We start from the raw sequence: 15,613 nt of genomic DNA on the forward strand, positions 1-15,613 counted from the left end.
AGTAAGTTATATTTAAGAGAACCTAGATTAAGCTTGTAATAATTTGATGTAATAAATTAGTTTTAGTTTTTGGACTGACACCGAAGAAGCGTGTTTCTTTCAAGAATATTGTTATATACAAAGTATATATGTATTTAATTGTATTTAGGTGGGAATTGTAATTTAAAAGAATGAATATATGGGCGTCCACAATAAAGAACTGTTTTGTTAAAATTTTGTCACACTATCAATAGAGCTCGTGCTACATAACTACATATGTATGTATGTTGATGTCCATCGCTACCGCTTCGAATATATTTAATAGCAGCGTTACCTAACAACGTAAAGTGGTAACACGTATCAGCAGAAATAAAGAACAAGTAAGGAAAGGCTAAGTTCGGGTGCAACCGAACATTTTATACTCTCGCAAGTTATATATTAAATTTTATTAAGATAACACAATTTGACCATATAATCGTCATAAATTGTATATGAGGGCTCAGGTAATTCCTCGAATTCAGAATTGAGTTATATGGAAAGTAGGCGTGGTTGTAAACCGATTTCGACCATATATTTCTGAGATATGGTTTTTGACCTATAAGTGGGTGGAGCCACGCCCATTTTCCATTTTTTGAGAGTAGCTTTCTTTTACCATATCTTCCGCAAAATTTAGCGTTTCTGATATTTTCCGTTAGTGAGTTAATGCACTTTTAGTAATTTTCAACATAACCTTTGTATGGGAGGTGGGCGTGTTTATTATCTGATTTCAATTATTTTCGTGGTGTGTGATGGAGTATGTAAGGGAAACGACTGCAGAAAATTTGGTTTATATAGCTTTATTGGTTTGCGAGATATATACAAAAAACCTATTTGGGGGGCGGGGTCACGCCTACTTCCCAAAAAAAATTACTTCCAAATACGGTCCTTCTTAGTTGTGCCAAATGTTACTTTTATAGCTTTATTTATGGCTTGGTTATGGGGCTTTATATGTTTTTGGTTTTCCTCATTTTGTGGGCGTGGTAGTGGTCCGATTTCGCCCATTCGCAATACCAACCGTCTCATGGTGCCAAGGAATATGTGTACCAAGTTTCATTAAAATATCTTTATTTTTACTCAAGCTATCGCTTGCACAGACGGACGGACAGACATCCGGATCTCGTTTAGTTTTAGGTGGTACAAACAATCGTTATGTGAACAAAACTATAATACTCTCTTTAGCAACTTTGTTGCGAGAGTATAAAAACTCACCACACATATTCGGTTATATTAACAACTTATTCTCGCTGGATAAACATTCAGCATAGTTATTTTGAAAATGTAACAAAAGCTTGCAAATGCTCATACTTGTAGGTGTGAGAATATGTACGCAAATAATTATAAATCTGACACTGCAGCAATTGAAATAGTTCCTGCTGCGCCGATTGATATTAATTTGCAATCACGTTCATGTTAACATTGGCCTACAATAGCAGTCCGGACAGTCAGGAAATTGTGCGATTTGCATTTTTGGCACAAATCCAATTTCACTTTTTTCAGTTGCCAGTACACATTGACACATGACATTGGCTATAGATGACACTGTTCGGTTGATTTTGATTTCATAATTATTTGATAAATTTCTTAAATTCACAATCAAACCGATTACCACCAGCGGTAACGTGTACACATATACACATGCATATGTATGTAAGTAGGATATAAATATGATGCAAGACTTTCCATAAGAGTGTTCAGCTACTGGCGTATGCCGATGATATCGATATCATTGGAAACAACACCCGCGCCGTTAGTTCTGCTTTTTCCAGACTGGATAAGGAAGCGAAGCGTATGGGTCTGGTGGTGAACGAGGACAAGACGAAATATCTCCTGCCGTCAAACAAAAAGTCAGCGCATTCGCGTCTTGGCTCCCACGTCACTGTTGACGGTCATAACTTTGAAGTTGTAGATAATTTCGTTTATCTGGGAACCAGCATTAACAACACCAACAATGTCAGCCTTGAAATCCAACGCAGACTCACTCTTGCCAACAGGTGCTACTATGGACTAAGTAGGCAATTGAACAGTAAAGTCCTCTCTCGACGAAAAAAAAACCAAACTCTACAAGTCTCTCAACATTCCCGTCCTACTTTACGGTGCAGAAGCGTGGACGATGTCAACATCCGATGAGACGGCACTAGGAGTTTTCGAGAGAAAGGTTTTTGGGGAAGATTTATGGTCCCTTAAGAATTGGCAACGGCGAATACCGCAGACGATGGAACGATGAGCTGTATGTGTTATTCGACGACATAGACATAGTCCAGCGAATAAAAAAACAGCGGCTACGCTGGCTAGGTCATGTTGTTCGAATTGATGAAAGTGCTCCAGCTCTGAAAGTATTCGATGCAGTACCCGCTGGTGGAAGCCGAGGAAGAGGGAGATCTCCACTCCGATGGAAGGACCAGGTGGAGAGGGACCTGGCTTCGCTTGGAATAACCAATTGGCGCCAAACTGCCAGAAGGAGGGATACGTGGCGCGCTGTTTTGGACTCGGCTGTTCAAAAATGAACATGTATGTTGGCGTCAAAAGGCCACACTTAGTTTTTATGCAGCAATACATATATATACATTTTTTATTACTCTACATATTAAGAATATTAAATAAGAAAAATATAAGAACACATACAGTCCACTGAACATAAATATGTATGTTCAAATATATTTAACGAGCATACATACATACATACATATAATACATACATTTATATATGCAACGCACATACATTTATATGAGGCACGCATGCATCTATATGCAACATGCATGCACTCAACAAACACATTTATATGTATGCACAAGATAACCTATTAGTTATAAAAATACATTTGGGCAATTGCTTGTGTGCATTTGAAATAACCCCTTATCGTGCAACATATAAAATATACATATAGACATACACACATACATATATAATTAGTTCTTAAGATAATTCTAAAATTTGTATATAAGTAAGTAAAAAACCAAAATAAAATCAGAATGAAATAGTTCTCACTCAAGCTTGGTGTTTCAAATATTTTCCCCGACCCGCGGTACCTCTGTATTTGAAATCAGCTTGTTTTAAACATTTGGTCCTTCGAGCCGGATAGAGAGATCCGGAGCCGAAGAGAGATCCAATTAAGAAGGCTATTAGAATATAGAGGCACCTATTACAAAATTTGGTCTTTAGAGCAGAATGTGAGCTCAGACAAATAAAAAGACCTGTAAATAGAAGAAATACAGGCAAGAAAAAGTCCTATACATGAATTAGGCAAAAGACAAAAAAAAAATCAATTGAAAAGATTGTATGTAAAACGTATTTGCGAGAGACAATACGCATTAGTTAACTGTTATTCAAAGAATTACAGCAGCTGTGAGTCGAGGCACAGCGAGATCAACAAGGCGATCGAAACAAAAATCCTCAAATTCTTTGAAGAAAAAGAACAGTTTGTTTTTTATAAAATTTTAATATAAAAAAAAAAAATATATGGAAGTATACCGCATTTGTTGTAGAGTTGGGAGACAACAACAAGCATCCAAAGGAATGGATACAGGGGCAAGAGCGTATAGCCCAACCGAAAAGGTGGCAGACCATTTATTGCAAGCAATTGAAAAAAGATCAGAAAGAATTATATCTATAATTGCAGAGGTAAAAGCAAATATATATATTGCTGACGAAGCTGCACTTGAAAGGTATGAAATTCAATTACAACATTTTCAAAACCTCGTGGAGCAAAATTTGGATGAGTTATCATATAAATACGACGAGAAATTTATTTATATTGAAGCAGAGGAATTACTGGTTGAAGTCGCTGAAATTGTGCGAATGTTGAAAATGCAAAGGGAATTATTCAACATTAAATTTTCGAGCCTACCTTTTAAGGCTCCAGCTACTAGTGGTTTTGACGCTGATACAAAGGATAGTGTCTTTGGCCAAACCAATACATATGACTCAGATCCAGAAATGCAATCAAATAAATTTTCGAGCCTAATTTTCAAGGCTCCAGCTAACAAAGGTAAGGTGGAAGCTAATGGTGGAAGTACTTTTGGCACCGCTACTACAGTTGGGTCCAAGGCATATGACGATGGAAATATGCCACTGGAGAGACTTGCCGGTAATGAACAACCAACTAATGACAAATACACATTGGAGAAAGTCACCTACCCTTATGGTGATAACCCAATTAAAAAGGACCTGAAAAGAAACGACGTCGCAGATGCATTACATGTCAAAAAAGTAGCAACACAGAAGGAAGATGTTACTACTTCTTCAAAACGTATCACTGTTCACAGCGAAATTTCGTTTCCGCATTATATGCTGTCAGAAAAAATGTTCATGAAAGAAGAACTTATTTCAGAAAGTTCTTTAGCAGAAGAATCTCATGAATTTCTTTTATTCGAGGAAAAAACAAATAAATTGGTTGAAGAAGAAGAAAAATATACACAAGGAGTTATTACTGAAAGTAACCAAATCGAAGAAAATATTGAAGATAAAAATGTCCAGCAATACAGAAGCAAATCGTGCAGGAGCTGGAGAATAACAATAACACCGATTGTGGCAACGATGATTGGTGGAGATATTCGTGGTAAGAAGATACCAGACAACAATACAACATATAGGAGGAAAAATAACATGCTTGATTCACGAATGAAAAAGAAATACCACTATGTGAAAAAATTAATATATAAAAAGATGATAACATTACTGAAGAAAAGATCCAATGCGTTGGAAATTGATAAGAAGACATTATTACAGTCTACAAGGAAACGTCGAGAACCATTTGAACTTGCGAAATACAGTCAACAGATTTTGTTTGGAAAAGTGGATGTAGTAACAACCATTTGGGAGTTACTAATACCATGGCAACTTATGTTGGAGCAGGTATGGAGACTACATAAAACGGAATTATTAAACATTACATTAAAGGCCACTTTGGATTTAGGAGCATGATGCACCTTCCGCTACAAAGGCGTTATTCTTGCGGCTTCACAAAACTATCACACACAAATGTTAATTGGGGCATCGGTAACGACGAGGCGACGATTACAAACTGAGGTCATCTATCCAGGAGTCACTATTGTCGCCCGGGAGAATGTTCAAAAATGAACATGTATGTTGGCGTCAAAAGGCCACACTTAGTTTTTATGCAGCAATACATATATATACATTTTTTATTACTCTACATATTAAGAATATTAAATAAGAAAAATATAAGAACACATACAGTCCACTGAACATAAATATGTATGTTCAAATATATTTAACGAGCATACATACATACATACATATAATACATACATTTATATATGCAACGCACATACATTTATATGAGGCACGCATGCATCTATATGCAACATGCATGCACTCAACAAACACATTTATATGTATGCACAAGATAACCTATTAGTTATAAAAATACATTTGGGCAATTGCTTGTGTGCATTTGAAATAACCCCTTATCGTGCAACATATAAAATATACATATAGACATACACACATACATATATAATTAGTTCTTAAGATAATTCTAAAATTTGTATATAAGTAAGTAAAAAACCAAAATAAAATCAGAATGAAATAGTTCTCACTCAAGCTTGGTGTTTCAAATATTTTCCCCGACCCGCGGTACCTCTGTATTTGAAATCAGCTTGTTTTAAACACGGCTATAACCGCGTATGCGATGTCTACGCCAGTCAAGAAAAGAAGACTTTCCATACTTTTTTGATAGTTACAATAATTATTTTTGCATAAATCTGCTTGCATATAATACTCTGAATTGGAAGTGAGACGTTCAAAGTAAGACATTAACCAATTATATTTGTTCTCTAGAGGGAAACCTGAATACCAGAATAAAATGAACCACAGTTCGTAACCGCGATAACCTTACCATATACCATTACGACAGCGAAGACATTCGTCTTAAATTCAGTGTCAATTCACATGGACATTTCTTGATATGAATAAGTTACTTAATTGTCGTTTAATATATGTAATAATGGTTTCACCGTTTAATACATAGCCGATTGATATTGACTGAGAACCAACAGTTCTCGAAGAACGTTTCCACATTTCCATTGAATTAAAGTGGTCCCAAACAACAATTTAGTTTCATTAAATGAGTGTAAGACCTGTCAAATAGGGTAAGATGATACACAATTTTATCATTATATAATATAATTTCCACGCAAATTCTGGTTTTCGAGAAAATTTTAAGACACTCAACAATTAATGCATACACAAAAGTGCCTAGTAGACTTCTTTTTTCTCATGAGAAAGGATGAAATATGAAAATTCGGGAAGTCTTTTTTGAAAGATTTAATTTTAACAGCTACTGACTTCAGAGCATCAGACTTTCTGATATATCATCATAGTTTAACACTCAATATTTTATACAGAAAGTACTATACAAATATGATAAGCAAAAAACCAACAAATAATGAAGGCAAAGGCTCGAGTGCTGACGAACATAGTGTGTGAAAGTTGAAAAATCGAAATATTTACATCTAATGTATATTTCAAAGGATAGGAGAGATATGTCCTATTGGAATAATTTTAATATTAAGAACACTATTTTTGCTAAACCTTTAAACGTTTTACTAAAAGAGTGTAAATTCATCCAGAAATAAAAGCGGATTAGAGTGAAATTGGTTATATTGAATGTATCGAATCTACTATACTTTTCACTTTGCAATGCATTTTCTAAAGAGTGGGTGAAACTAACTGAGAGTGCTTCAGTTAGCATTGTGTTCTGAAGCCAAAAATAATCGTAGCATTAGACGGTGACAGTTTGTGTATTTATTGAGATTTTTTCAGAAGTAGCAAGAGATCTCCTATCGTAAAATCGTACTTCTTATTTAAATAACAGCATTGTGTAAGAAATGTCCCATTTGGCGCATTTACGAAATCAATGTTACCATTTACAATTTTAACTGTATGCCAACTGAGTTTCGTTATTCCGCACAGTTAATTTATATACATAAGCTATATTTATTTCTAATATTTCTTCCACCGCTGACGTGGACATTTTTAAAAATAGTTTTTGCTATATGCCTACGTTAAAGTATTCGGTGGTTTGAAATAACTGTTTATGAGGAATATATTGAAAAAACTCACCTGTAGATCTGGTGCAGTACCTGGTTGTGCCAGGTCACAGGCTGATATCCAGGGATTAAGTCGAGTTAGTGGAGACTCGCTTTCAAATATCGACCATTTGGTATTTCGAATATTGCTCTCACTATCCGTCGTAATGGTGTGACTCAAACCATTTTCACTAAACGCAGCAACAAACGAAGTATCGCCAATTACCGGTAAATTATTTGGGTTGTTTTCTTTATTTACCATGTAATTTTTTTCGTTTATATTTTGGTTTACATTTTCCTTTCTGTTAATTTTCTCTTCTTCATTTCTATGTTCTTGTTCATTTTGAAAACTACTATGTCCTCCAGTACCATTTTCATTGCCAACACTATTATCATTTTCAGGATATTTGACGTCCCGCGGTTCGTGTTGTTTCTTTTCAGGAGCAGAAGTTAGAAATCCCTCACTCACTCCACTAGTTGTGTCCTCATTTACGGCATCATAATCATCAACAATGACATAACCAATTTTGTCATCAGTGAATTTCGTGAGTCGATCAAATGACTCTTCCGATAAAAGATCATCTTCGGCGACCAAGGCTAATATATCATCTTCATCCAAAGATTGTGATGCATCCGCTGAATTTGTAGGATATCGTAGTGAAATCTGTTCAGTATTTATTTTAACGCCGTTATCGTCTGCTAAAAGACTAGCGCTAGTTTTCGTTTCCACATTGGAGATGTTGTCATCAACATCATCAATTCCACTACCGCTACCAGTTTCAGAATCCACCACACTTCCCGAGTTACCCACGTTTTCACTTTGGCGTTCAACTTCGGTTTCGTGTCTAATTTCGTTTAGTTTTCTTTTACCTATTTTTAAGCTACGTATTATTCTCGTTTGTCTAGTTGCACGTGAAGACGATTTTAAGCCGGAGAGTGTCTCTAAGCGAAGATGCTGATCGCTTTGGATTGACCTATCGCTTGGCTGTTGTTGTGCAAGTGGAAGTAAATTAAAGTAGCCGTTGTATATGTAGTTGTAATCGCCTTTGCGATTTTCTCCTTCCGATTCTTGTACAGGATGATTGGATAATGATGGCGAGTCAGCTGATGTTAGCACACCTCCTCCACCGAGAAAGGCCGGAAACAGTAGAGAAGGTGTCAGGGGTTCAAGATCATTATCGGATGCGGTAGAGGTGAAAAAAGCCGATGGTGATGATGCTGATGTGGCCGATGATGATGATTTGGAATTGGTGCTGGTGCTGCCACGCCGAGCCCCCGAAATAAACGCAAGCGCCATCACGACCAGCCCGGGTCCTGGCCGCATATTGACCTCGGGTTCGGCGGTGCTAGCATCGTGCAGGCCCGCTTGAGACGCGCTTGCGACTCGGATTTAATTCAAATAATGACGGGCTCATGGCCCCATCATATTTTCTTAGTGTTATTGGTGATAGTACTCTGGGACAAATGGTTACAACTTCGCCTTTTATACAAATGTTTTACTCTGCTAAATAGATACCGAGACACACACCCATATGTAAGTATAGAGTTGTTTGATCTAGTCATAAAAGTTGACCGTTAATTTTTATTATTAGACGTCAAATCGTTTATTTCCGACAAAGTGAGACCTGAAATAAAAAATTGCTTTAAAAACGAAAATAAACTGGGCGTATATAATATAGTAAAACTGTTTATACATTTATGCCTTATAACTATAAATGGAAGTACCCCAAATACAATTTACATAGTTTCCAATAATAGAGATCCGCAATAATAGGGATCAATGTATGGATCGATATGATACATTTTTGGTATTTATTTTATTTTAAGCAAAATATGATTGGTATAACTGGACTTTACCAATATTTTGCACTAAATTTCACTATGCTCATGAAAACATGTCTACTCCATACTGATGTATCCGGTATCAAGTCATATGGATGAAGCACGAGACGAACGTTGATACAAGAAGGGAAGGAATATGTATGTATTTAACATTAAGATCATATGGGATTCTTATATTCAATTTACGAAGTATAAAGTTACCATATGTCGAGCGTACTGTATGCAAATAGGTTATATAATCTTTGTTAATACTTGGGGAAATCTGATTAGAACTCTGTGAAATATCTCATCGAAAATAACCGATAGAAGGTAGCAGAGCGTGGTTTTAGCCGATTTCCAACATTTTCAAAGGGTGTCATTTAATGGCAAAACGAGCTGTTTCTACTAATTGTGATTGACTTAACTTCAGTAGTTCAGTAATTTTGTTAACTGTGAGAAGCAGAATCAGTATAAATTAATACTTTTTGATTTAAACATACAAAAAGCTAAACAATCATTTTGACAAGGGATTATTACTTTCTGGGCAGTGTTATGAATTATCTGTTTTTTGGATGCTTCTAAATGATACCCTTGCTTTTAATATAAAACCATTTTTAAGGGCCCCAAAAATTACATCCTGATAAATATATAATATTATTATTATTATTATATCGGTAGAATATTTCATTATTGTTTTTGGAAGGGAAATTAGGCAGTGAAGTCAAAGGGCGTTTGGTTGCAAACTCAAATTTCTAATTGGTCGCTCGTCCGATATTTCGAAACGAGGTCTAGGTACTACAAAAGTGTAGCACAAAATGTATGAACCCGTATCGGCAGACCGCACTTCTTTACACACAACCAGTAGACTAAGTTTAATTTACGGTTTCAAATTTTTTGGAATGACTTATCGGACCGACCACGTATTGAGATACATAAATAATTGTTGCACATAAAAAATTGTTTTATAAAATAACGGAAAAGTGACTGGATACACTATGCTACATCTACACACTACTAAAATGCAACTGCATTGTATGAAAATCAGTTAAATCGGGTAAAAACAACCCCCTCCTCCCATATAACGCCACACATTCAAAATATTTTAACAATGCAACAAAATTATACCGCTCATAGCGAGTGGAATATAAAATATCGGAGAAAACTAAAGCGTCCTCTAGTGCGTTTTTGTTCTATGAGTTTTTGAGGACTATGGAATATTTTCAGTGAAACTTTAATTAAAAGAAAAAAATAATAATTAAATTGCTTAATATATAGCCGAATAATATATGAAAAAAGTTTTTAATGTGTACTCTTACGCCACGTCCAGCGTAGATACGACAAATGCGGTGCAGGCGGTGCGGTGACATTTCCATAGCGAAAATTGAAATTACAAATTAACTGCCTTCCCTAAATATAAGCGGCAGCGGCAAATGACTGTCAAAAAATTATCAAGCCCATACAATTTGTATGGCATATACCGAAATAAAGCGTCGACGACGCTGAGCGGTTGACGGCGCATCGTCGTTAACGCTGAGCAGTAAAAAACGTTCCGCCAACGCTTTTATTTAGGGAAGACAGTAAAAAGTTCAAAAGAGAATTGTTTTGTGAAAAACGGCCATTATCGTTTGTTTTATAAAAAAAATGGCAAACCAAGAGCATTTCACTCAGAGTATTGTAGCTTCCAGCATTAACGCATAATCACGTTGTAATTGGCCGATTTTTGTATTTCACGCACAATATTGTGGGCCCACACACATCGGTAAATCGTGCCAGTGTCTAAGTTGGACGTGGCGTTAATATTAAGATAAAACAGCAATTTAAGAAGAAAAACTAGGGGTGCTTTAGTTTAGTCCGATACTTTATATCAATCAAATTAAGTATTGTGTGATTTGCTACTAACAATTAGTGGACCACTCTTTTTTTACTGACCGACCCGCCAAGATGCAAAATCATAACCCGTAGATAAACGGTTGTTGTAGATGAATATAATGCCTTATAAGTAAGAATTCCAGCAACACCAAGAACCCTTTCTTATCAATAATTGGAAATAGAAGAGAACTATTATAATATGGATGTGAAGATGTAACAAATGAAATTGTTATTTGAATTTACGAAATAAAAATCAGAAAAACATATAAATGTAAATTACTTAAGGAAAATACATACATATGTACATACATATATATATCTATCGATATTTTGAACGGGATGTTGCACGTAAAAAACAAATAATTTTCTCTTCTAAGACAATATTTTGTCATTTTAATTGTTCTTAATGACAGTTTTCTTTACTTCGAATAATAATGAAATAATTTATTAACGAGCAAGCATAGATTTGGCATTTGGCATTGAGAAGGCGTTGGATGCCCATATATGTATGTATGTATGTATGTACATATGTATATTTGAATTTAGTAAAACTGAAAGCTATTTTAGAAAATAGAGCGATCTTTGACACATCATCATATAATATAAATAAATATGTATGCACATGCGACCATGCGCATGTAGTTGGAAGCTTTTATAAAAAGTCATACCTCTTTTAGGAGGATGGCTGTGACCAGAACAGTTTTCAACTCCCATTTACAGCACACAATTTTGTTTGTGGTTTTAGCAGCGCTCAGCATACCGTTAATCGTTTGTTTTATGCAAATATGTATTTAGGAATATATGCGTAAATTGTTGTCGTTACTCGAAATCCAAAATTGTAGGTGCAAATTTAAGAGTTGACGATGATATGTTGCAATAACAATGACACTAACAAAAACATTTAACAATATTCGATCGATAAGTACCCAAAATTAGAAACTGCAGGCAATTAAGAATGAGTTGTGCTAAACGAGAGACGGAATTGTGTCGGCATATTCCCACAAGCAGTTCGAGCAGTCGTAGTGTGCTCATACTTGGTTCTCTTGTAAACGCGATTAACCTTGAAACTTCATATTATATTAAATACTCACAAACACCATTTTTGTTTGAATTTTTGGGAAGCCCATCATTTGATAATATTTTAGTTACGGCCTTAATCATGTGTTAAGCCTAAATCACACGAAAAATGCTAGATGTTCATTATCAATTAAATTCGACACTTTTATGGAGACAAAAAACTGAAATGTCTTCTTTAGACTTTTAATCGAAGCATTTGGAGTTAGAAGTGGAGACGAGTGTGGTAGTGTCGTATTCTCTTTAGTACGCGCATTTATCCATTTTTATTTCCAATTGGTTTTAGATATACTTTGTAGCATATATTCGAATTTGTCTTGTCGGGAGAGCTTTTTTTCTCTTCAATTATTGTAACCAAAACCCGTACAACTCGGCATTAATGTAACGCACTGAGACTCGATGCACAAGGCAACATAAGTATTTTTCTCATCGATAACCGAGATTTGTCCACATTGCTTTTCCATTCTCGTTGTTCAACTCGATTCAGCTCAGTTCATTCCAATGCACTTCCCCGCACCACAACTTACCAAATGAAATTCTAGAGATCCAATACCGAAGTGTTCAGCTCATTTTGAAAGGAATTCAATAAAAATGAAGATATGTTCACGTTAAGAACATTCACAACTTGTGTAAATCACTAAAGTACTGATGAACCTAACAAAGGTAACTACAACCGACAGACGAAACCGAAATGTAACTGCGAAACACTATGTTACACATATAGCCGAAAGAAGAATACGAAGCGTTTTAGAGGCGAAACGAACTGCGAACGAACTTATACGAGCAGCGCCTAAATATGAAAATCCGTATATCCACAAAATTTTTTATATAATTCAACTTAGCTGTCGTTGTAGATTTTTTATAGTACGGGGGCAAATAAGGAAGGATATTGGGGACGAACTAATTTATTCTTTTCTTTAACTTTTTATGACTATTTTTTGCTTTTAATAGCTTAATATAATAAAGTGACACTGAATGATATATTATTTCACATACAAGGTTTTTTTATTTTATTGAATTTTTAACATTTTATCTTTAACTCGCATTATGTTAGGCACTCATAATTCATAATTTTTTAATTAATATGCAATCGCTCATACTACGTTATGGCATTTAATATTTTAAGTTTATATCAATATAATTTTCACTTTCTCAAAATTCAGACTGTCTCCGAACGTTTTACGTAAGTCCAGGACGGAAATATGACTGCAATAAAACTAAAAAAGCGAATAGGAAGTATGAGAACATCTATACTTTTACTTGCTATAAGTTATATAATATTTTTACGTAAATTATTTACACTTTGTTTGTGAAAAAACAGTTTATAGCCTTGACAATAAAGATATAATCGAAAAACTTAAATATTAATGAATACCGTATTAATTATTATTTTTTCACTGATATTATTATGTCGATTTTCAAGTGTATTAAATTAAATTTTGTAGATAGAACATACACGATGGAAAAAATTCCATATTCAATATCCAATATCTATACGCAATGCGATACTTTAGGTCCACTTAACTTCTGCATGCATATACATTTTTCACACTTCAATTTTCTTTCAACTGTCGTCGTATAAGTGGGTTCTTGTGGAAGACTCAATCGCTTCGTTTCGATTACTTTCGTGCGATTGACTACGAGTATTTTGCAGTAAGGCAGAGAAAACGAGGAAATATGTAGATCACGGTTTAAATAGTTTTTGAAAATTTATTCTTATCTGGAGCATTTTTTAATTACAATAAATTTATTTGGTTTGTTTAACGATTGCGCGTTTGCAGGATACACCGTACTACCCTGCTTCTTAGCTGATGGCCCCAAATGGCACTGACTGCGCTCGATTGCAGATGGCGCAAACTTGGAAAGGCAAGCACGGATATCAATGGGAAACGAAAGCAGCGATGTATACAAAACTGTGTTTGTGTATAGCGCTGCTCTCATTTTGCTGATTTAGGAGTTGCCAATTGCTACGCAAATCAAAGAGAGAACGTGAGTGAAAAAAGCAACTGAGAGTCGCACAAATGAGCAATGAGAGAAAATATCTGGCCGCCCTTTTACATTAAACGTAGCCCACTTTTCGGCTGTGTTGTGCACAAAAGTTCATTGCTCATATACGTTCCACAAAAGCTTTCCACCTTTTAAAAAAAGTGTTGGAAAAGGGATATTAATACTTGCAGTGTTGCTACTCAAGTCATTTAAAAGAACGTGAAAAAGTAAAAAATTCATTTTAGACGGCAAACGCCCTCCTACACTGGTGTTAGTAATACGCTAGACAGACGGCAAAGTTAACCCCGATTAACTGCGCTTTTAATCAGTTCCAATTTTGTGGGTGACAGACGGCAGCAAAGCGAGTTATAAACTCCCATAACAGCGGATTGGCAATAATATTTCCATTTTGGTGAAATAAAATTGGATAGAAAGCAATTATTGCGGTTGTTAGCCGCACAAATAGTACAAAATCACTTATTATTAAAAAAATAGATATAAATACGTTATTATTATTACTTCCATTATAGAAAAAATTAGCATGCGTATGTTTTTGTTTACATTTAATTGAAAAACATCTGTCAGTATTGCATATTTTCATTCACAATAGATAAAAAGCGGCCATGTTTAACAATGTTGCCAACGAAAATTCCACGAACTCCCACTAACTCTCTAAAATTTTGAGGATTAAATGGGAGTTAGCAAACGGAGTTAACAGAGATAACTCTCGAATTAACCCCGATTAAAGCAGTTATTCCGAGTTAACGCCGCCGTTTGTCAGGGGTATAAATACGTTTATGTACTAATATTTTAGGCTTTAAAAGATCAGAATATTATAGAAAAGCGGTAAACAAAAGGAAAATTGATTTATAAATTCAACCGTTTTTATTCAAATAAATTACATTTCAGCTCAGAGTTCGGCCCACATTCCCAACACAATTCATTTTTAAGCGAAGATATGAAATAAGCTAAATGCGTTTTATTTGACCATGATTTAGCTATTAGCTTGTGGTGGTCAAATAAAACACGCCTTTTGTAAAACACCTGATTTTATGGTCTCAATATGGTTGGATATGAATTAATGATCACATCTCCTTGGTATCAACTGACTATTTTGGTATAAAATTTATGATGGTGTTCCGCCCTTCGTTTTTAATTTTTAAATTTTTGCTAAGCGACCAAGAAGCGTCGGCCATCGAGAGCACAACCGTACTTTAACCCTCTCATGCCCGAATTAAAATGGGCGGACCTACAATTTTTTATAGGACAGATAAATATTAGGCTTAACTCAAATAAGAAGTGATACAATTTTTAAAGGGCTTTGTATACTGGTTCATTAGTTACAGGATGTTGCCTATATGCAACAACTAAATTATTATAAATAAATTAAACACTGTTCTCATGACTGATTTTAAATAACTCTCTTATCTTTATTTATTCATATAGGTCACAATAAAACAATTATTTTTCATGTGTTTGAACACTTTTTGTATAACTACTTTTATACAACTTTTTTCGATTTTGACAATTTCACTCCGCACAGCTCATAACAGAAAAAGTAACTGTAAGCATGCACAACTCATCTTGAAAAAAAAATAAAAAAACATTGGTCATGAAAGAGTTAATGTGTCGTCTGGCAGTGGCGAACGCAGGAAAAAAATGTGGGGGGGTTTTAGGTAAAAAGACAATGTTTCATTATTTTATTCACAAATTGAAGTCTAATCTTCTTTTATTTTGGGCCATAACATTTAAAATCTCTTCCTCCGTCACGTCTATATTTCTATGGATATTCAAG

At 35.0% G+C, this 15,613-nt stretch overlaps 1 protein-coding gene across 1 annotated transcript in view; it reads right to left on the minus strand.

Annotated features, from left to right (window-relative positions):
- LOC105219130 (uncharacterized) overlaps window positions 1-13,681 on the minus strand; it is a 56,202-nt gene extending 42,521 nt beyond the window's left edge. Inside the window, exons 1-2 of the mRNA XM_029044799.2 lie at window positions 11,427-13,681; window positions 7,103-8,693 (exon numbers count right to left, since the gene is read on the minus strand). Coding sequence (XP_028900632.1) covers window positions 7,103-8,392 — 1,290 coding nt within the window. The 5' untranslated portion in view covers window positions 8,393-8,693; window positions 11,427-13,681. The remainder of the gene's footprint in view (window positions 1-7,102; window positions 8,694-11,426) is intronic.
- Between the last annotated feature and the right edge of the window lie 1,932 nt (window positions 13,682-15,613).

The sequence above is a fragment of the Zeugodacus cucurbitae genome, chromosome 6 (genome assembly GCF_028554725.1).
Source record: "Zeugodacus cucurbitae isolate PBARC_wt_2022May chromosome 6, idZeuCucr1.2, whole genome shotgun sequence".
Lineage (NCBI taxonomy): Eukaryota > Metazoa > Arthropoda > Insecta > Diptera > Tephritidae > Zeugodacus > Zeugodacus cucurbitae.